The 23549-nt window shown below is 41.4% G+C and overlaps 2 protein-coding genes across 2 annotated transcripts; both read right to left on the bottom strand.

Annotated features, from left to right (window-relative positions):
- Positions 1-1764: 1764 nt before the first annotated feature.
- rab3db (RAB3D, member RAS oncogene family, b) lies at positions 1765-15108 on the bottom strand. The gene is made up of 5 exons (XM_084371613.1): positions 14676-15108; positions 10852-11088; positions 5434-5552; positions 4994-5118; positions 1765-4823 (listed from the first exon to the last, which is right to left on the bottom strand). The coding sequence occupies exons 2-5, from the start codon at positions 11086-11088 to the stop codon at positions 4636-4638; spliced, it is 669 nt and encodes a 222-aa protein (XP_084227739.1). The 5' UTR covers positions 14676-15108; the 3' UTR covers positions 1765-4635.
- A 4840-nt stretch (positions 15109-19948) lies between these two features.
- Positions 19949-23442, bottom strand: tmem205 (transmembrane protein 205). The gene is made up of 4 exons (XM_084371128.1): positions 23046-23442; positions 21776-21884; positions 21272-21435; positions 19949-21159 (listed from the first exon to the last, which is right to left on the bottom strand). The coding sequence occupies exons 2-4, from the start codon at positions 21873-21875 to the stop codon at positions 20857-20859; spliced, it is 567 nt and encodes a 188-aa protein (XP_084227254.1). The 5' UTR covers positions 21876-21884; positions 23046-23442; the 3' UTR covers positions 19949-20856.
- Positions 23443-23549: the final 107 nt, after the last annotated feature.

The following is a 23549-nucleotide window of genomic DNA, read 5'->3' as shown; positions in this document are numbered from 1 at the left end:
ATCTGTCTCGTGGATGAACTGTAGCTCACAGCCTGGAGCTGAAGCTGACCCTTTCAGGATGCGATGTTAAGGAGGTGGGGGCGGAGCCCGGCCCCTGGCTGGCCCCGGGCCACTTTAATCCCTGCATGTGCCAAAGTAACGGAAACCACGTAGTACTCACACACCTAGGCAGCAGAGCTAAACGGTTTCTTATCTACTCACTGCACTCACATGTTTTCTTCGTTCGACCAGCATTATCTGAGCTGCAGACGTCCCTGTTTCTTCACCCATGATAAGTGGGCCAGGGGGGCGTAGCGGCCCATCCCCGTCAGTTCAAATGCAATAAAGCGCATCTTTACATCACACGAGAGGGGACAAGGCAGCCTGATCCCTGTGAAGTAGGTGCTGATGTAAAGAAGAGCTGCATTTCAGTCATATGACGACATCCAGCTACAGATGATGACAACACCTTTCAGCTTGTTTAGTTTAATTCAGCTCCACATCGGTCAGTTTAGTGACACTTAAAAACTCCAGCCCAAGTTCAGTTTGAAAGCATTTAGAGGCCCTGCACAGGGAAGGTAGCTGTGTCGTACTGACCAAGGTGGCAGGAAGAGGAGGATGAGGAAATCTATATTGTCGTGGAGGACAATGGCAGAGTGTGGTTTCTCTGGTTCTTCAGATAAAACTTGGAAAAAAAAGGCCTGATGTTCTGGGGGTTAGGAAGCAGGATGCATGGGCATAAATTACACTTTAGATGCTGCCGTCACCACGAACACTACCCACTGGACACTTTGTAAAAAGGAACCGAAGACACTGATTTGCAATTACGCTCTCCCTTTTTGTAATGAATATATTCTTTATTTTCATATACACATCTCAACATATTCAATTTATTCTTGTTTATAAGATACATGTTTTCACAATGCTTCCATCCAACACATTCAGAGCCTGAAACAAAAGGGTTCAAATGATCTTACTGTCCCTCTTTTAGGGCAGGGTCAGGAATGCAAGACATGAAAACAAAAGGATCATAAACCCTAACAAAGAAAAGAGCTCGCCCCAGACTTACAGCTCTGGATGCTACAGACTTATTTGTACAAAAGCGTCAGTCAGTAGTTTCTCCATATGGCAGATACAAGACAAGGTTGTTAAAAATTCAATACCAGTGAACAGTTTAGCACATTCAATATGTATTCAAGCAGCAGCCGCCATTTTAAAGCTCCTTCAGTGAAACTGTCTCGTTTTATATGCTCTCTGCATCCCATTTGAATACAGTGCAAACCTGCACAGTGCATTATACACAAATGTTGTAGTACAAATGTAGTGTTATGAGTGAGTGATCTCGCCAAGAGCCTCCTTAGGACAAACCGAAAGCTCACTGTGGTGCAGATGAGATGATAACATCAGCTATCTGATATCTGTAAACATATATCACTATTCAGCAAGACACGCTGGCAGGAGAGATAACTGACCACAGGCTTGCACAATAGGTGGGAGTGAACTGGCCACCAGTTGTGACCCGGCCTCAGAGCTGTGCGAAGAAAAGATGGGCTCACGGCAACGTGAGGCTATTATCATGGTGCAGAGGTTATGATTGATACTAACCGACAGGCGGTAGTCAGCACGTGGACGCTGATGGTCAAGCGGCGCTAGCTAACAGGAAGTGATAGCAAAAAGAATGTGTCCTTTAGTTGTTTTTTTCACGTTTCAGCAGAAACAAAAATGGTATAAAAGGAAAACAAAAAAACAAAAATTAAAGCACAGTTTAACCAATGGCAAACATAATGTGGTATGAAGACAAGAAGTCATTTTATTCTCTTCACTTACACCATGGGATTGTTACAGTAAGGGGATATAAAGTAACACAGGCTCTTTTAACTGACTCTCTGCGCCAGCTCATTACTTTTTAATAATGGCACTGGCACAGTTGAAATTGACTTCTCCTTCTCAGAGATCAGCGTTTTTTTCCCTTTCTGAGAACACACACATACACACTGTGCTGCTCCAAGAAACAGTCATTATGTTAGTAGCAAAGAAAAAAAAAAGAAGATAATTCAGCACTTTGTAAATCCTCAGTTCTCAAGCATTGTAGGTTTGCCATGCCAACTGTTGGGCCATGCTGCAGTTGAAGTGTGTTTGTGTGTATGTCTTGGTGAAAAGTGAGTGTGTCTGTGTGTGTGAGAGAGAGAGAGAAGGTGTTAAACAAAGACTGAAATAAAGGGGGGAGCGAGGACATGCCACGAGGCAGGTCATGTGACAAATACAAGTGTCAAGAGTGTTAAACGACTTCCTGACCGAAAAGGCTCAACTTTTACCTTCATCACAACCCTCCAGCTGTGTGTGCTCAAAAAAAGGCGCTAAGCCACTCGAGCAACTGTCAACATGAGGTTCATCGTGACATTTTCTTTGTTATCACAATCGACGCTTTCACTTCATAGTAAGTGATGGATGATGAAACGTCAACCTCTCTCTACAGAGGAAACATCTAGGTTACACTGCAAAAACTAGTTTTTAGTCAAAAATATCTAATTACACTCAATATAAGACACATAGAAAGCATCAATTCAGTGAGATAAACGATAAACTTTTTCTATGGGCAGATTATTTTACTTATTTCAAGCAAGAAACACCTTGTATTCATTGTTTTTGGCATTTTGGTGGCATTTTTCCCAGTGTAGACAAGGGATTATAAACCTCTGATGATGGTTTGGAGCAAAGAAATAAAAACATGGAGGTATGTTCTATAGTCCCAACTGAATTTAATTTGGCTTTACTGATTTAGTTTAGAGACAATGGAAATTATGATTGTATTCAACATTTGATGGAATCAGACTGAAGATTGAGAAGACACCACTCTCATGTCTGTACAATAAACAGAAAACTACAGCCAGCAGCTGGTTAGCTTAGCTTAGCCAGAGACATTATACGAGAGGAGACATAGCACCAAAAGCATTTTGAATAGAAATGTCAGTAACGTTTGAGATGGCTCTTGTAAGACACATATCCTGCCCTGTCTCCCAAAAAGGCCAGTCGTTTTATCACAACCAGGAAACATATCAGCTGATTGTGCTGTTGCAATGCAGTTTAACAGTTTCAACTAATTTGGTGTGGCTGCAGGCGAACTTCTCATACAGGATTACCAAAATAATATGAGGTTATCAGAACATTAGACATAAAACTCGCATTTGTTGAAATGCCCTGATGGGATGAGCTGAAAGCATTACGTCATGACACAGAATTGAGCCGTAAAATAAGTTGCTGGCATAAAATTGTGCGCATGTGCAGTAGAAGTATGTCCTGTGGGAAGAAAGCATTTTAAACCTTATTTTTAGGCAAATTTACTTTTTGACAGGTTTTGACAGGTGATTCTATACATGAAGTTTTTGAAAGTTAAGGCTCTCTGCCCATTCATTTAGATAGGGGACTGGTCCTATTATCCCGAAATAATTGCCTGGGAGCGTTGCCAGATTGGCTGCCAAGTGACAAGAACAGCCTAAAAGGATTTTGGCTTAGCTTCGGGAGGACACAGCTAGCCTAGCTCTGTCCAAAGGTAGCAAAATCCTAACATAATGTCTCATTTGTTTATCCATGTAAAAAACATCTTCATGCTAAGCTAAGTTGACCAGCTGCTGGCTGTAGCTTCATGCTTTGTATACAGGCATGAGCATGATAACCTTCTCATCTACTCAAAAGAGAATAAGTGGCTTTGCCCAAAACATCAACAATATTTCATTTTTGTCAATATGCCTTTCTTTGAGACATTCATCATTTCATGTAGGCTGTACAAAACTGATTCATTCATCTCTCCTTCAATCAGTCAAGAGCATGAGGTGTCCTAGATATGATTGGGCAGTTACACCACCACTACACTCTGAACTGTCATTCTGGCAGCTGCTGTGACAGTTTCTATAATCTATCAACTGAAAGGTATATGATGTCCAAAAACAAGCCCTAACATTTCAGAAATGTCATGTTCTATATATAATATTGTTTAAACGGCTGTTCACGAGTGACAATCAAATCTTATGTATGTCTATGTCTGACTGCTGTCATCATTATAAAACTGTGCCAAATTTAATATAGAGTGTTTGCTTAGTTAACTAAGTCAAACCTCAGCACATGTACTGTACGAATTTTAAATAAAACAATGAATGCCAAAAGTGCAGCCATCTATAGACACTATTTGCTAGCTTCTAGCTATAATATTCACCAATGTTTGACTCAGAAAATGAAAGCTCCTGTACAAATGTTTCAGAGACATTTAAAATGCTAATGGGCAGCAGCGGTCAAGGCAGTTGATGTGGTGGGCGGACAGAAATGAGGGCAGGTTTTACCACAGAGCCGATGGGTCGAGGCCACAGAGACAGAGTGGGCCTCTTTAAAAGGAAAAGACAGAAGGACATGCCTGAGGAGGAGAGCAGTCTGACGGCACTGATGAAGATTATCTCAGCTAGCTGTCCTTGGGTTCGACTGCACTGTGTGGCCAAAGCAAAGCAGGGCGGTGCTCGAGTGAAGAGACAGGAAGAGGTGCTGCACTGTCCATGGTTGAGGCACAGTGAAGGACTTGGTCTATGTATGGTGTGTGTGTGTGTGTGTGTGTGTGTGTGTGTGTGTGTGTGCACGTGCGTTAGGGAAAGTGGTCAGAAAGCCGGTGGTTTAGCAAGCACAGCCCCCGTGGCTCTCTGAAGGCGAGTCTTTGAGGCCCTGGTTCCCGTGGTTGGACATGAGGTTGATGTCTCCCTCCATGCTCTCGTTCATCTTCTCACAGATGACGTCCACCAGACGCTCAAACACCTGCTTCACGTTGATGTTGTCCTTTGCGCTGGCCTCGAAGAACTGAAACCCTGAGGGGGAGCAGAACATGATTTCATTTTATTTACGCTGAACAAACACACATAATATAGGCATGTTATAATACACAGAGAAATCTTACATGCATGCGTACAATATCTGTCTGCAGAAGCTAAGAAGCGCAAGTTTAACAACAAGACAAAACTTTAAAGAGATTTTTTACCGAGCTCCTCTGACAGTCGTTGGCCGTCCTCTGTGGGTACGAGCCTGTCGTCTTCCAGGTCACACTTGTTACCGACCAGGATCACCTGAGCATTGTCCCATGAGTAGGTCTTGATCTGCGTCGCCCTGTAAGACAGACATGGACATGATCTATATGGATAAATACACTTAGTGAAACACCAAGGAATCCATGAAAAGGCTAGGTATAGTTACACAACTCACACTAGCAGACTTATGAGCAAAAATATCTCGTACTTGACCACATAGTGGAGCTATCCTTACCAAAAGGTAATTTCTTCTCCCATGGTTGATGACATAACTTCATACCACATTTCATTCAATTCCTGAGACCATTTATGAGATGGTCTAACTAAATGACAAATGGGATAAAACCCTTTAACTCCTGATGTTAGTATTAATGGGCCAACATGTCCAACTCACCAGTCCTGAACTGCGTTGAATGAGTCCTGGTTAGTGATGTCATACATGAGCAGGAAGCCCATGGCCCCTCTGTAGTAGGCTGTGGTGATGGTACGGTAGCGCTCTTGCCCTGCTGTATCCTGCATTCACACAAACACAAACACACACACACACACACACACACACACACACGCACACACACGCACACACACGCACACACACACACAGTATATGTTTATATATTATGTTCCATACACTTTATATTTATTAAATTCTAAAAAGACAGAAAATCCTTAATGCTCCTGTGATCACTCAATACATATATTGGAACCACAAGGGGGCAATATTGTTCAAACTATGGCCCGTCGCTGCAATACTCATCTGTAACAGTCAGCTGAGTTGCCACACTGTACAGTATGTGGACTGGATCCATCATTGTTTCACTCCAGCACCACTGCCTAATTTTACTCCCCCATCAACACCATCCATCACGCTCTAAATAAGCTTGAGCTGGACATTATTCATCACCTTTAAATATATAAAAATCAATCTTGTTACAATAATTTTTTCATACAACCGTCAGCCGGTTTGGTCAAGTATGCATTACCACTCCGAGTGGCAGAAGCTGGCCACATGGCAACTGCAGAAGTAGCCCTTGTGGTAAGTACCCCTGGTTGAGAATCACTGGTGTAGTTAATCAATGATAGTATTGAAAAGAAAAGATAGTCATGGATCCTGTATACTGGGGAAGGTAAGACTGTACTCTCTCTCACTCCTTCCAAACCATTTGGCTTCATTACCACATGAAAATGCCACTTGCTCCACTCCACACAATAAACAAGAGGATGGCATTTACATATGAGCTCCCGTCACTATCATTTCTCATCAAACCAGGACTTCTGGCTTGCATCTATAACAAACACACAGATAACAGAAACGCGAGCTTCACAGAGTCAGAGGAGGACTGTTGCCTCTCTGCCACATTGAGTTTATCAGAAGCATCTTCTAATTAAATGGAGGCCGCGTGTAATGTCACAGTCGACGGCTCAAAATAGTTTGCTGGATGCTCAAAGCAGGAGGATTAAACAGGTGGACTGGGTTAGGTAGACTCTCGTGTTTACTTGGAGTCCATTTGCATCAGGGTCTATGTGTGTGTTTCTGTGTTTGTCTGATATTTTCCTCACATCAGGAGGAGGGGGAGGTGGAGGTGTGGGTTGTCCAGGTAACCCGAGGCCATTGAGGGTTATGAATGTTCCATTACATTCAGGACTGCTGCAGGTGGTCGGCCCAAATGATCCTTCTCACTTTACAAAATGGGCAAGACAGAGGGCAGCCTGCTGCATAAATCCTTCTATCACAGACAGGCTTCGTATTTTCTTTTATTCTTCTCGAAGCCACAGACAATCTACTTTCTGTAGGAGGTTATTTTTGTTTCAGTAAAGTGTCAAATATTCCAGGTCCATCTTTATCTCATCCACACAGAGATGAACAAATATTTGGCAGCGTAATGGGACGTCTAACCAAATAGACTGTCTCCAGGGTTGCTATAATCAACCCCAGCCAGTAAACAAAAGCTGCTCTCTCGTGTGTATATGTATGATGATAGACAGGGAGGGGTTGAAATCAGGCCTCTGAGTGCCCTGACGTCACTGGGACCCTTTTCTTTAAACATGCGTCACCTGCGTTTCTATTAGTGGCACACACAGGATATCGTCCCCTGGGCTACCACACACAACATATGTGTTGATGATGTATTTATGCTAAGTGTGCAAAAGGTGTGTGCATGTTTGTTCAAAGATCAGGAACTTATTTCCATGATACAAAAAGGAGGGATGTAAACAATAAGTGTACACAGTGTGAACACATTGTACATGAATGCTGGAGCTCTGTGATATTGTGCAGCGGCCATGTGGTGTGTGATCAGGCAACACAAAAGGGAGGCTGGCAGAGTGGAATCATTAACAATACTCTTTGTCTGAGGACCTGGTGAAGTCTCATACAGATGGAGTTCACTGGGAGCTAACACGAATTTAACAGGCAGTAAATTTCAGGGTTGATTATTAACACCACATGAGGGAGGACTCGTATTAAGACACGCCTGCTGCTCCCGCACCCTTTAAACACACTGCTCCACTAGCGCTGCCTGCTGTATATCTTCGTTACGTCTCCGTCAGATGCTGATAGGGAACTTCCTCTGCTTCCTGAGGTTAGGAAATACCAGGTCTCTTCGTCATTCAAGAGCACCATCAGTAGGCCGGGCACAGACAAGCTTCTCAAAACCCAACTAATCACACAATTACCCCACACACATTATAGAGTTAGTATGGTTAATTCTCTCAGCCTCCTCCTCAGCTGTTGTAATATGACACCACTGACGCTGCATGCCATTCTAAAGAGACACATGCTTGGTCGGGTAGGTTAGTGTGTGTTTTGGTGTGGGCTCCTCTGCTGCTGATTCATCCTGGTCACTGTTTGTGTATCATACAGTAGCTCAAATATTGTTGGTTCAAATGAATCATCTGTTTGAATAACCTTAGCTATGTATATCAACTGGATGTGTAGTGTACTGTGATGAATGTGTAAGTGGTGGAAAAATATAAGGATACACCTTAAGGTAAAATGTTGAGGACCAGCAATGAGTGGCAGGGTTAAATATTTTATTGAAACCGTCAGAGGTGTTGACCCGGCTTGATCCAGCTGTTTCCAGCTACGGCCCCATTTCCTGTCATTTGGCTAAGCTGACCAGCAGCTTGATATAACTTTAATTGCTAATAATTACCATACGAACATGAGAATGGTGCTGATCTCCTCATATAATTCTTGGCTAGAAAGCAAATATGCTTATTTCCAAAAAAGGCAAATCATTTATGAAGAGGGACTCCTGACTTTTTGTCCTTTTTTTGGCTTAAACCCCCCAAAAGTCATTTCTAGTAATTCCTCTCATCATGTTTTTTTTTTTTTTTAAATTACACTCCTGCTAATGTCTTTCAAAATCATAACCTTGGTTTAAGGAGCTTTATAAAAGTCTCCAGAACCAAGCCGAGACAACCTCGATGACATCACTTCTAAAAGCTTGTTTAAGACCACTAGGTGTGGCCCGAATGCCTTTAAGCTTCTCCTGTTGCCATGGCATTCGATGTCAAAATCAGCGAATACTTCAGGTTTGTTTTGTTAAGTAAAGAGACATTGTGTCAGCTGTACTAAGAAGAGGCATAAGACGAATAAAAAGCAAGAAATGGAGCACTTCTATGGCATTACAGCCTACAAGTTTAGGGGTGTCACGATTCTCAAAATCACGATTCAATTTTAAGGTCATAATACGATTTGATTTTCGATTTAAACATTTTGTTCAGCACTGACAGCTATGCTGTTGTAAGACTCACCCCTGGTTTCCATCAGGCAAGTGATGACGTGATCTATGATGTTACATGCGCGACGCTATTTCACTCTGTCCTCCATGTGACTGCATATCCCACGACAGCGTTACAGAAACGGAGCGTGCTGCCAGCGATACAGTAGACCTCCTGAGATTTCGCTTATTTCGCCACATTCTCCTTGATTTTTGTGCCGGGTGAGTAGGCTACGTACTTAAATCCTTCTGTGACGTAATGCCGATGTAGTGAAGTGAAACATGATCCCGAAACTGTACAGGGTGTTTTATTTTGAAAACTGACCAGATGTAGTATGCTGTTCCTGTGTGTGACTTCCTGGCCGGCACGATCAGCTCTGTTCAGTTTGCCGCGACTACTGTCCACCTCTGTGAAAACATAGACTTGCTGCGTATGGAAACATCAGCATTTAATGGCTGCGATCAGCTCCGTCAACCATATCGCAGCCGTAACGCGGCCAAGATGGTCCCGGTGGAATGTAGGGGTTAGACTTTTATGTCCTAACAATCGTCATTTTCATTTTCAAATTCTTCTTGAAAAGATGGGGCTATTCATAACAACATTTTGACTTTATCCTGGTGGCTTTTCGTAGGCAAGTTCAAATAATATTCACCAAAAATAAAGATTCCATTCAATATAGGATCTTTGGTAATGTTATCACTTCTTTTTTTCTCCACGAGTAAACCAAGAAATAAATTGAGGCTGCTATTGTCTGTACTGCATTTGAATTTGATTGTGGAAAATGAGGACTTATTTCGATCATTTTTCAATTTAAAATCAAAATTGTGACATCCTTATAAATGATGATTGCAAGTTTCAGCAAGTATGGCAACAACCACTCTTGTGGAAGCAGAAAATTGCATTTGGGACTATCCTGAAGGCCACTGAAGACATTAAGTGACTGTTATCATGAGCAAATTGACCTTTATGATTAAAAAGAGAACCACATCCAGTAACTGTTGCTAATTAAAATTCACTTTACTTGCAAAGCTGCCTTTAAGTCGTGACTTCCTCCTTCATGACTTACTGCAATGTCACTCAAAAAAGCCACAAACTCTTGAAATGTAGCAATGACAGGTTCTCAAACCTCATGACAAGATGTGCTTAACAAAAATGAAAAACTGAATTAGCAAAGTCAGTCAGTCAGACACAGACACAACAACTGCAACACACAAAAAACTTAACAACGTTACATCTTCAAATATGGCTGAATCAACACTTAAAGGTGAAACATTATGAGCTACACCAATTTGGTATTTAAGCAGGGCTATTGTATTGTTTCACTGGGAGCTCCAGTCACAAACTATATTATCACAATACTTGTTGTAATTACTGTGTAGCCTCAAAACATATAACTAATTCAATATGAGAAGAAGAAACCGTCCCCAAAAATATACATGTCACTTGTAGTGACAAACCGACATAGTATTATTACCATCGCTGCCTAAGTGTCCAAAACAATCAGTTATTGCAGATTTAATGAAAGGCGAGAAACCTCCACATCCTGAGGTGAGAGTTTCTCACTGTGTCTTAACTCTTTTACTCCAGTTGATCTACCTCCTGAATACTATTATGTAAATACCTGAGTACTTACAGATAAGGGTAGGGAGTAAGAATGGGTATGAAACCATGAGGAAGTCACTTTTTACACTTGCGCAATTCACAGGGCTGAACTTACAGAAGGGCCAAACCCACTATTCTAGACAAACCTGGTCTTTAAAGGTGTTCTGGTGAGCCTTCTATCTCCACGTTGCCTGGAAGAGATTTCTACATGCCAAAAAGCTAACTTTTCTTTTCTTTATCTCACTCTTTTTCTTCATTTACAACTAAAGCAATAAAATCTGAGAGACTGGAGCGCCCACTTTCCTTAACAACAACAAATTTAAATCTGCATTAAGGTCAAGTGTAGAAGAGAGTGAGAGAGGGTGTGAACTTTACATTAAATAAGTATTGCATCTGGCTGTGGTGTGGCTGACCAAAGCTGTTGTTTATGCTGTCAGAAGTGTAGTAACACAAAAACCACAATGTATTGCATCTTTAACCTGCTCACCCAGATCTGCAGCTTGATCCTCTTGTCATTGCGGAAGACAGTCTTGACCTTAAAATCGATGCCCACGGTGCTGACGAAGGCAGAGGTGAAGGAGTCGTCTGCGTAGCGGAACAGGAAGGAGGTTTTTCCAACGCTGCTGTTGCCAATGATCAGCAGCTTGAACATGTAGTCAAAGTTCTGATCGGCCGCATCCTTCTGGGAGGGCTGCTGCTGGAGTCGCGAGTCATTTGATGCCATCTTGAGAGGAAGGAGAAGGAGAAACTCAGAATTCAGAAATGAACTTTACATGCTACATTTGGTACCATAAATGCCATGACTGCAATCAGTCTCTGGGCATGGCTGAGACTGGTTAGAGTCAACTAAAAACTCCCTCCCCAAGTGATCACAAACATCACTCCAAATGAATGGTAATGTTGCTCTCTAAGTGCTGGATACTTAAATAAGCAACTGTTTGTCTACAAATGTTGTTCCTGCTGTTGATTCGTTACTGAGGTACAAAAACACACATGCATGCTTTGCAAGCTTGCATGTTAAACGATACACGTTCCTTCCCCAAATTTCTGTAGTTAAGAATCCGTAGCATTTCCACACAGCTGATTTAAGTTATTTGTGGGATATACAATGGGCTTTGGAATGACTGGAGAGATACAGGCTTTCCTTGTGACGATTCAAAATATATCAGGAAATCAACATAGGATCATATGCTATGCAGCTTATCAGCATTTTCATGTCACTCGTGAGGATGTTCACGATCATCCTGATTCACAAATGTTCCAATAATGGAAATTCACCACAATCCTGAATGGTTTTTTTTATGATCTGTAATTAGATCAGATCAAGTATAGCAATGCGCCAACAAAGGAATTGAAATTCATAATGACTTTGATAAAGACAACAGCGGTGCTGAGAGAATCCACCTGTGTTATCTCCTTTCCTTTCATAAAGGATGGTCCAGTGTACCCTTTGCTAAAGGAGATAAGAAAGGAAGCACTAAAGCACCCTTGCTTAGCATTTAGAGAATTTGACTCTTATCATGGCTGCCACCCTCGGGTCACTTCACTCAGTTAGGAGCCTACTTAAGCAAAGACTATTTGACCACAGGCATTAGGGTTGGGAGGATATACGATGGTATTGTCATTCAGTGATGGCCGATGGTGCAGTTTGTCTCCTATTCATTATTTTCTTATCAAACCTGCCCAGTTAGATGAACCCAAGACACTCGGTGACAATGATGCCAGTGGTGTTTCTTTTCTGCGGGTCACTGTTAGTGTATTTCTCTGAGTTTCTTTCTTTCTTTTGTGCCGTTATTATTTGTGTTTTCATAGTTTACCTTCCTCAGTACAGCTAGCCGGCTAACATTGATTCAACCTTCTGAGGCTGAACACAGCTAATTTATGGACATATGGCGCAGAGAAGAAGACATTTTAAAACCTGGCATGGGGATGCATGTCGGTGGTGGCGGGAGACATATTTCTCGGCTGGGTGAGACTTAGACAACTTAGCTTTTCAGCACTAGAATCAAGCATGCTCAACTCACTGGAATATAACAGAAGAAACAAAGTGTATTTGTTCTACTTCTGATGCAAAGCTCTGCCAGATGTTAGTGAAACCCATCAGCGTCCAACGAGATGTTACGACTCCATTATAATGTTTGTAATCGATTGGAAAAACATAACTGAAAGATAAAATGTAGAATAACTAACACTTATGCTTTCAAATTATGGGAAGCTGGGCCATCTGTCTGTCTGCTTCATTGTAGCCATTCATCTCAGCGTAATCTCTCCTGAGGGCAGGTATGAGATTACCTGCCATTAAGCCCTTCAGCATCAGTCATTCAAACCGTGGGAGGAGGCAGAGCAGCCGCACAGCTTCGGGTGTGAAAAGGAGAGCGCAGGACGAGCCATGTCTGTCCCTCTGAACACACACACAGCTGATCAATCTGAGCGGCTCAGCCCTGACTCGTCTCCGTGGAGACGGGACTAGGACTCAGCTGCCAGCAAGACCCATTAGTGGTCAAAGCAGTCAGTTCCCTCAGCTTTTAACTGGCCAGATGGAGGTCTCCAGAGCAGGATGGAGACATCTATCACACTACAACCAAGGGCTATGGAAAAAAGAAGGAAGGAGGAGACGATGCTCATTACAGAGAATGAGAGGAGACTGTGTGCACACACGTCTACTCCCACAATAATCACAGTGCCGAGGTGTGAGAGGACAATGATATCTTGTATACAGCTGTGTGTCTGTATAAAATTCATCTTAGAGAAGCGATGTAAGGACTGCATGAGTAAGCAAACACCAGCGGCCCTAACCATATTGCTCATGAATTATTCAATATGCACTACAGGAAAATATTTTGCTGCCGTCTGCTGTCATTGTTACTCTTGAGACTTATTGAAAGCCCTGCAATGCTGAAAATCTTAGTAATAATGGGTTGAAACTAACTTTCAGTTCAAGTAAAAACCTCCACATTCTCATTGGGTTTGTATTGTCTTTCTCTCACTGCAGTAACACACATGTAACTTCCAGTCTGCTGTGGCTGAAGCAGACTTTCTACACACAGCAGCCTGTGTAATCGTGCTGGCTGATGTTGTAATGAAACACTGCTTCTTACCAGCAGTGGGACAATACCACAATACTCTTTCACAACTTTTCTTCACTGCTAAATATAAAGCCAAGGTACATGCCCTGTCTTTTTCTGTTCCCTGGGTGTTACATAAAGACCTGTGGTCAAGTCGCAACTCCCAAGTCTTTCTAATCTCTCGAGACTTCGGCTGTAAAAAAAAAAAATCACAAATCACATGATGTCTGTGCTCTGAAAGGGTCTCAAGGGGGTGGGGGGCATTTTTTGTGTAATTATAGATCCCATAGCATGGACCCACCCACTCAAAAATGTATTATTTTCTTCAACTTCCCATCAGCTCTGCTTAAGCCTGAGGTAAACCCAGTCACATGTCCTCCATGTTTACTGTTTGGCCCAGGATGTCTGCAGGCAAAAAAGTAGGCTCATACACAATAAAGACCCTTAAATGGTATTATCGTCCCCTTTTTATAAGCATCTCATTTCAATTACAAGATCTGTTTTCTTGTAACTGTGCACCGTCAAGTTCCCTCTGCCAAGAAACACATGATATAACTTCTAAGAAACACAACTGACTGCGATTAGAAAGCCTTCTTCCATCCACATGCAACACTTTAAAGCAACACTAGACAACAAAACCATGGAGACTGAGCAGCTGTGATGACTTTGATAGAGAGTCACACATCAGCACCTGTCATGATATCAGGACAGTCATCTCTGAGAGGACAGACATCCTCCCTGTAGTCAGTGTGCCATTTCCTGAGCTGCAGCATGGATGAATGAGAATGGCAGCTCCTTTATGCCACAGTGGAGCAGCATTATCTCCAGTAAAAACAAATAAAAGGTCATTATAGCGAATAGAGCCTGTTGCTGGTGCAGCCACTTCCCTCAGCTGGCACTGTTTGCTGATCCAGGAGCCAGCAGCCTGCCTGACCCGCAGGAAATGACCAGTACTGATTAGTTGGCAGCTGTCACATCAGTGCTTTCATTACGGGAAAGGACTGAAATGCAAACACAGAGGGGCAATAAAGCCTCAGATATTAGTTTTATTCAATATAACCTCACTTTATGCAGCACTAGTGTGGCGGACAAAGACAGACCCCAAACATTAGGTATCATTCCGCGGAGAGAAACCTGTTAGCTTAAATAGAAAGAAAACTTTCCTCTGAGTGAAGGACTCGAGCAAGAAGGAAGCGTGAGGCAGGGAAAAAAAGAAAAAAAGAGCTGGAAACTTAAACAAACTTACCTTCTTGTTGAAGAAAGCAGAAGTCCACCTCAGTTCCCTTTCGACTGTGATCCGCGGCTGTCGTCCGTCCGCCGGTGAGATGCCCGGGGGGTGAAGTGGCCAACGAAAGTGTTGCTAACACCTGAAATGTCCTCCTCTGCTCCAGCAACAGCTCCAGCAGCCAGACCTGCTTTCCGTCCTGAGGGCTACCTCTTTCCGTGTCCCGGTGTCGTCGCGGCGGTGGGCAGCTCCCGGATCTGGGTTGAGTGTTTACAGCTGAGACTGTGTCTGGAGCTCCCTCCGTCTCTGAGTTACTGCGGACAGTGAAGCAGCCGCTCAGACCTGAGGCTGTCAGGCTGCACCGCGCGAGGACTGGGGAGGAGAGGGCTGTCCGCGGCGCTTGCGCACGTGAGCGCGCGGGCACCACGCTAACGCACACACCCTACAGACACTACACACACACACACACACACACACACACACACACACAGCTGTGTCTCTGCTGTACGGAGGCGCGTTTCACTAGTTAAAGAATAAAAGTGGATGTCATAATTAGATCGAAATCATGAGATAAAAAGTGATAATTATGAGACTATGTTTTATAAAAATCTAAATTATGAGGTACAAGTAATAGATTTATGATATTTAAAAACAAATGTAATGAACCATCACCATTTTATTTCATAATTATGACTTTTTATCTTATATTTTCGAGTTTTTATTTCATTAGTGTGACTTTTTATCATAATTTTTGACTTTTGCCTTAAAATTGGGACTTTTTATTTCATTAATAAGACTTTTAATCTATTATTCATATCATATCTCATAATCTTGATTTAATGATCTCATAATTGACTTTTTATCTCATCATTTTGACTTTTTGTCTCATATTTATAACTTTTTGTCATACTTTTGACATTATCTCATAATTATGACATTCTATCTCATGATTATAACTGTTCGTCTCATTATTAAGACGTGTAGCCTACCTCATAATCTTGACCTTATGATCTTGTGACTTTTTATCTCACGTTTTTGACTTTTATCTCATAATTTCTATTTTTCATCTCATTATTATGACTTTTTATCTCATGACTATGAATTTTTATCTCATAATTATGACTTACCATGGGAATAATTATTTCATCAAGCTTAGTTTGCATCTTTACTAGATGTATGTCTTTTAAGGCTTTTATTCAAAACAAACACATATTTATCAAACAATATTCATTATTCTCTAAGTTTTTTTTAGGAAGTTATAGTTGTGGGGCCTATATTTCTCCTCCCCTATTTTTCTATAACATTATATACGAAGTCTCACCTGTTATTAGCCTCTATAATAGATATTTCTCCCTCCTATGGTGTCATTCCTTTAATATCCCTATCAGCAGGGAAGGATTAACCTCCAAGGGGGCCCCTGGTCAGAAGTGAGCTATGGCCTCCCTACTGACCCCCCCATCCCTCCCTCATAAAGCTGTTCGCATGGGACTAGTATTATCAGGGGACCTCTATTAATTTGTTACAGGTCTCTGTGATCTTAATCCTGTATGAATCTGCCATGACAGTTTTACATTTGTAAAGTAAAAATTCAACTGCGAATTATCTACCATATCTTACCAAACACAGAGGTCATGTGATAATATGAGTCCTGTGCAGATTGGAATCTCTGTGATTTGGGTTTGTACTTCTTTTTAAACATACCTTGTCAAACAAATATTAATTTTGATCGCAGCTCATAGGAGCAAAATGAAGTCTAGCTGCAAATATTTGTTTATGCTTGTAACAGATGCAGATTGGTTATGTTTATAGGGTCATTTCTAAATCACATGAGCTCCCCTGTACTAGTCCTGCAAATAAGACTAAAGTGAATCTATCCTGTTATGTTTAAATGAATGGTTTGACATTTTTGGTAAGTATGCTTCTTTGCTTAGTTGCAGAGAGGTACAGGAGAAGATTGATACCACTGTCATATTTTTAGCTACTCTAAATATGAAAGGACAGCCAGCAGCTGCCTAGCTTAGCACAAAGACTGGAAACAGTGGGAATAAAACTACCCTGGCTCTGTTCAAACGTAACAAATCCACCTTCCAGCCCCTCTAAAGGGCCTCTTGGTCGCGTGTTGCGAATCTCCACTGGTTGACAAAACTCAGGGTAAAGACACACTGTCGTTTTTAATTAGAAGAGACAAAGCCCTCACTAGAGACACAATGGGAAAGGTGGAAAAAAAAAGGGCAGGTAGTGAACAAGGCCAGAAGAACCGACTGTCACATGGAGGGAGTGAAAAAAATCTTTGCAGTAACCAATCATACCTGGTACCATTATGAACCGAAATAGCAACAGTAGACTAACGATTGACAGCTCGATGGATCTGCCCATCCAAGTGTGGCAGCTCCCAGCGGTTACTGGTGGCACTGCCGCTTTCTGTGTGTTTCTACCCTCACAGTGACAACAAGACTCCAGGAAGCGACTCCACCCAGACAAGAAACACTCCACACAATGTGTTATTGTACACATTAAACAAAATAGATAATGTGTCAGTCTTGAAGTGCCGATAGAGCCAGGCTAGCTCTTTACCCTTATTTCCTGTCATTGTGGTAACCTACAGTAGCTAACCTACTGTAGGTTGGGGTTGGTGGCGTTGGTCATTCATTGGACTTTCACCCAGGAGACCAGTATTTGAAACTGAAAGTTGATGAGTTTAAGTTGGTATTTACACCCATCAAGTCAGCTGGGAAACATACACACACAAAAACAATGCAATCAATTAAATAGCCACAAATGAAGCGAGCTGGGCTAACTGCTGCCTTCGGGCCCCCACACCCCAGAAATTAGGCTGCTCAGTCAATTTTTCTCAGTACAAAAATCTGGCCTCATGTCAATTTACATAAAAGTGATTCCAATTAGTTACACACAATACAATTCAACCGTTTCCTTCATTAGATTGGTTAATTATCTAATCCCTTTGCTGCTGTTAATAGTCCCCTGCTGTGGGACTGATTATCTAATCAAACAGTGAGATATACAGATCTAAATGTTTATGCAAAAGAGAGCAGTTGGTTCATCCCTCGTGTAATCTCCTCTCTTTCAATGTTCCGACAAAGTTGGAACCTATACAGTATATATGACACTCCTGGGTTGGATACTCAGTTATGACTTTCATCCCTCCTGTATAATGTTCAAATACAGCCCCTGCTTTGTACCTGCAATTAGGATCGCAGTGTTGTTGCTGCATAGCTCATCCATCACTGGATCAGACAATAGCAAATGAGGCCTACATCTCTACATTAGAGATGATTGAATTAAACTGCTCTAGACTCCCAGACTCATAATTAATTTAACACACCACATTACTGCAGGGCTGCTCTGCAGTAATATTGGAGGTCCAAATAATGGTCCCTGAACGAGCAGCAGTCTGTTCACAGTGTGTGGTTGCTGCAGTGGCTCTCTTCTTTCTTCCACGTAAACAAGCACTAATTCATTTCCTTGTGTGGGTCAGGAATGAGGGAGGATGGTGGAACTTGTCTGGTGCGAGTCCTAAACACTTCCTTTTGTTTTCTACTTCCTCATGTTTTACTTTGCACACCCAGCAGTGAGGAATTTTCAAACGGTGGGCACTTTTTTCATGGCCTTCACGTACGTACTTGGCTGATCCAGATAACCTATTGCTACATACTACTACTTTTTCGAGGCTTTCTTGAGTAAATGAACATTTCACCTATAATCTCTCTTCAGTTGTACCATGAAGAGATGAGCAGATAAATGTATTCACTGATTTAACACACTTTACTTCCTGATGCCATTGCAGAGGGCAACTTGACGGGACAGAGTGCATTCCCTGAGAGTTTCAGAAAATGGAGTTCATCTCGTTCTTTGAGACACTTGGGCTCACTTCCTTGTATATTCTCTGAACTGATAACAAGGCTTGTTAACACAATGCCAGCAAGATAAAACAAACTGTGTTCAGAGGTAATTCTGTTGGTGTATTCCATACCGTATTTTTATTGACTAGAAAGCAAGAAAATTAAAACAAATCTCATAAAATGGTCACTAAAGTCCTGATCACAGATGGAGGGAAAAAGGCCAAGATGATTTGCATTTGGAAAGACCTCATCCTTTTACTTTCAGTCCCTGCTTTTTATATTGAAATGACTCCATTATAATCCATTAGTGCTGATACTTTAGCCGGAACAAGGACGGTGCATCTCTCATCCTGTAGCTTGTCTGCATTCAAGGCTGGTCCTCTCAAAACCTGATGTGCGTCACTGGTAATTAAATTAAAACCTGCCTCTTCCAAATCCAGGCACTGTCTGTTGGGTCTGGATTCACTCATCAGTGTGAATCTATCAAAGGGCGGTTTCTTTCCAAAGCAATCCAATAAAACAAGTGTTCTGTTTTAGAGCATAAAGATCATAAGACTTCCACTATAGATTCTATTTTTACAGCTTCAAGTGCACTGTTTCTAACATGTATCATCATGCGCTGTCAGTCAATATACAGCATATCCTGCACATGTGCATGATCCACCCTCACCATGTCCTGCATTTATCCAGTATTTATTCTTTATTTCTTTGAACTGCTTGTACTGTTTTCACCATACAGAGCGGCTGACTTGTACATCATATATTGTATTTTTATCATTAGTGAAATGGGTGTTATAATTTATCAACTCCGGCTGTAAATTAGCATCATGACTGTAGGCTCTTGTCCCCTGATTCAAATTCTCTGGAAGGGTTGGGTCACAGCTGAAAGTTGTTATTTATTGCAACAGTGTGTGCTACTGGATAACACAGTCATTGATACTAATGTGTCTGTGACAGGCCAATGCTGGCTGAATTAACTGTACATTGTCGTAAAATTATTTAAGTATTTTGACATATTTCTAAATGTAAACCAAATATTTTATGGGTGTGGTATCATTATATTACATTTAGTATTGATTTAACAGGGACCTATTATGCTTTACCAGTTGTTTTTTTTTTTTACATCAGTGCGTCACCATGTCAAACATTGCCATAATTTATCCTCATATTCACAGTAGAAGTAAAGCTGGAAACACGACAGAGCTGTTCTGAGACACAGTGAGGGGTGCTGGCTCAGGCATGTTTGAGCTGACCAATCAGGTCAGACTGGGTATTCGGGGGTATTTTAAGCCGGATCATTTGTATTATAGTAGTTTGACTGTGTCTAAAAGGTAATCTCAGTGTTTTTACATGTGTAAATATTCTTAATTAAAAATTTAAAAGCCAAAAAATAAACAATATCTTATATAAAATGCCAACTTTGAGTTGAGTCCAGACCATTCACCATTCTTTATTTCTTATCATTCTTGTCTGTATTTGTTGAGTTTTTTTGTGTGGTACACTGATAAGTGTACACATACTTGGCCATTAAAACACATTTTGATAACAAACATACCTGTAGTACCAAATTTAGTGACAAAGTAGAGGGTGCACATCGATTATTAACAGCACTCTGTTTATTCTCCCGATCACAGTGTTAATTCAACAGTGTTGACAAATTTAACACAAATTTCCATGAAAAATAAAACACAATGTTTTGCAAACGAAATGCTGTAGTCAATTCTGTGCTTATCAATGGAGCTACAAACTTTCCCTGAATACACTTGTCGTGTCCAAACATCGCCCCCTGCTGGGGATGCAAGTGAAATACTCATACAGCAACTGAGGTTGTATTGGACTGTGTTTTTAAAGGAAATTTTTACTTTACAGGGGGTATTATCATGAGCCATATAATCAATTATTTAAAAAAATAAATGTTTTTTGGGGGAACTCTTCCTTACTTGAATCCGGGTCTAAGGACAGTGGATGTCGTACACAGTGCTGATTGTAAAGCCCACTGAGGCAATGTGATTTGTGATTTTGGGCTATATAAATAAAACTGACTTGTCTTGAAATATAAAAATGAAAAAAATACATGTTATTTTGTGAGACAGCATAATTAGATACTGACTGAACGGATTAAAGTGCTTAACCAACTGATAAAAATGAATAGCAATGTGAGTTTTTTGGAAGCTCAATGGCAACAAAAGGCATCCTCCCTCATAAGGACACAACATTTCTGCAAACTACATTCACATGGTATCACTCACACATGATGTCTATATACACCATATCATATGAACTGCTATGATGACAGTAGACATCAACTGTTAGATATTCTATACATTGAAACCTGCTCTTCTCTAAATGGTGGATAAATTCAGAGCTGTGTAGATCAAATTAGTCGTAGTGCACATGAAGCCTATCAGGTTGCAGAGGTTGGACAAGCCGTGGTAGCGGCCGAACGTTCTCTTATAGGCTTTGTACTTGGGGTCCTGCTCTTTGAGCTTAGCATACTCTTCTCTCTGGCTGCCCAGGCCAATCTGGTTCCCCAGGCCATGCTCCTTCTCCACCTCCCTCATCTGGAACATCACCTCAGTGGCCGCTGGGCCAAACCACTGGGCGTTCAGACCAGCCATCATCAGCGCCACAAAGTATAGACCCATCTGCAAGACAAGAAGAGGTCACTTACTGGCAAACAACATGGTGGTTATTTACTTGCAATTATGTGATTTTAAAAAAGTATTTCAAATTGTATGTGCGGGTGTGATGTTCGACCTGCACACTCTCGTGCCAGTCCAGCAGCTCTCGGGGGTGGTACACAGCAAACACAGCCAGGCTGACAACACTGCTACCCATCAGACAGTAGAAGTATACAGGGAAGAGTTTACTCTGCACCAGGCCAAAGGTGTGCAGAGTCACCTGCCACACCAACGCAAAACCTGCAGGTAGACACAGACATCAAGGTTGTGATTATTTTTTGACAGATTCTATGATTGCGATATGATTCGCGATTAGTGGGAATGATGGTTTTTGTATTACAACACTACTGAAATCATGATAATGTGACATTTGTCGGGTTCTGTACCAAACAAACATGTTTCCTTACATCTGGAGATCAACGTTTGTACAGTACTTCATTATAAAGCGGTTTTGTCACACATTTTAATTCTTCAAATATTGCACCTTCTGTGATTTGGTTGTTGCACTTATTGCCATTTAGATAATATAATATTTTTGATTAATTGTGCAGGCCAACTGCTGTGTCTGTGAGCATCATACCTGCGATGAAGGAGACCCAGACCTGCATGCCCCAGGTGAAAGAGAGCACCAGCAGGTGTAGCACTTTGACCAAGTCCGTGGGCTCACCCTCTGTTACCATGGTGTCCCTCTGCAAAATACATACGCACAGTTAGTCTTAACTAGCGATCAACCAATATGCATTTTTCGGGACCGATATGAACACTGATTATTTGTAATCAAAAAGACCAATAACCGATATTTGGAACCAATGTACATTTGCAGTGAAAATGAAAATCATTTTACTAAAGTACTGTACTTTAGTACAATGTTGAGGTACTTTAATTGAGTGTTTCCATTTTCTGCTACTTTTATTTGATAACTTTAGTTAATAGTTACTTTGCAAACTCATTTTATTTACTGTTGAGAGATTATTACTTGTGACATGTAACCAATCAGATAGTGTTGTGGGTGGGATGTTCAGTGGGACAACAGACATTGCATCAGAGCCAGTGTTGGATAATTTTCAGAAGGAATCTATTTTATCTGCGATCGCACACCAAAACACTGATACTGAAAAGTCTTAATGCTTGTGTTTAGTTGTTCTAGAGACCCCACTGCTGCATATGCACAGAAACTTACTTATTCAGTTGTTATTACCAATTAAGTAAAACTCCCAAAACAGGGATTTGGATGTGGTAGTGCTGCTAAAAAGAAGTCACAAGGAGAATACATTGTATTTTACTTTGTTTTACAGCTCAGGGCTCTGAGACTCCAACAGGGGAAACGTTAAGCTTATCTGACTCACATTATCGCTTCAAAATCATGCTTATAAGCAAAACGTCATTAAATATCAAGCTGACAAAAACAATTCGCACCATGCTTTTTGAGCTGTTAAAGATGGGATGCAGTCTCCACGAGCAAGTATCAGACAGGAGCACAGAGATAAAGGTGTTGTGTATGTGCCCAGCCTGCTGCTCCACATGTGCAGCAGACCTGATAAGTCCCCAGAGCGAGATAACAGTGCGGAGGCAGAGCAGAGAAAACACATTTCCGAATTCACTGACAATTATAATCTATATTAACATCCCCCGCGGCAACAACTTATCGACATTTAATAATAAAGGTCAAAGCATGAACCGTCCGTAACAGGTGACGGCTGACTGTTGCCCCTCTTGGAACTCACAAGCTAGCCAGCTTTAGCCTCTGAGCTAATGGAGTTACACAAGTTTTACTTCGGCAGCGTTACTTGCTCCATTTTGCTTTTCACGAGTACAAGTGCTCACTATACGTGACATAAACCTGCACTTACCTTGTTTCCCTCTTGATGTGAGTAATTAGGAATGCAAAAAGCTTCAAACGATGAACGTCTGTGTGGTCCAAGGTTCAGCCAGAGTCACTTCCCTCTGCCATGTTATGATACGGACGAGCCCCGCCCCTCGCGGAGAGACGGACCAATGGTAGCCTTTGAACATGAATATATAATATTTCATCTTTTCATCCACTAATTGATTTCTAGTAGATGTTTTCTTTCACAGCCCCTTTCTTTGGGATTTACTTTATACCCAAACATGTTATTCCCTACTTAACCGCATGCTCATACATACTACAATAAAATACATGTGGTAATCAAGGCTTATTAATCTATTGGTAAAAGTCAGATAAGCCAAAAGTCAGAAAGATAGCATACAGTGACTATCTATCTATCTATCTATCTATCTATCTATCTATCTATCTATCTATCCTTAATGATTTGAGGGATGTTGTGTTTGCAACATCACTAGGGGGAGGGAGTTAACCTAAGAAGACGAGATCC

Source organism: Pagrus pagrus, assembly GCF_965226575.1.
Source record: "Pagrus pagrus genome assembly, chromosome: 13".
NCBI lineage: Eukaryota > Metazoa > Chordata > Actinopteri > Spariformes > Sparidae > Pagrus > Pagrus pagrus.
This window is presented reverse-complemented; position numbering and strand designations above follow the sequence as displayed.

Excerpts from the sequence above, each read along its gene's own strand:
- rab3db (XM_084371613.1), bottom strand. The coding sequence starts at position 11,088 with ATGGCATCAAATGACTCGCGACTCCAGCAGCAGCCCTCCCAGAAGGAT. Across the intron at positions 5,119-5,433 it reads TTCAACGCAGTTCAGGACTG|GGCGACGCAGATCAAGACCT; the intron begins GTGAGTTGGACA and ends TCTGTCTTACAG. Across the intron at positions 4,824-4,993 it reads ACGACTGTCAGAGGAGCTCG|GGTTTCAGTTCTTCGAGGCC; the intron begins GTAAAAAATCTC and ends GCTCCCCCTCAG.
- tmem205 (XM_084371128.1), bottom strand. The coding sequence starts at position 21,875 with ATGGTAACAGAGGGTGAGCCCACGGACTTGGTCAAAGTGCTACACCTG. Across the intron at positions 21,436-21,775 it reads CTGGGTCTCCTTCATCGCAG|GTTTTGCGTTGGTGTGGCAG; the intron begins GTATGATGCTCA and ends GTCTACCTGCAG. Across the intron at positions 21,160-21,271 it reads ACTGGCACGAGAGTGTGCAG|ATGGGTCTATACTTTGTGGC; the intron begins GTCGAACATCAC and ends CTTGTCTTGCAG.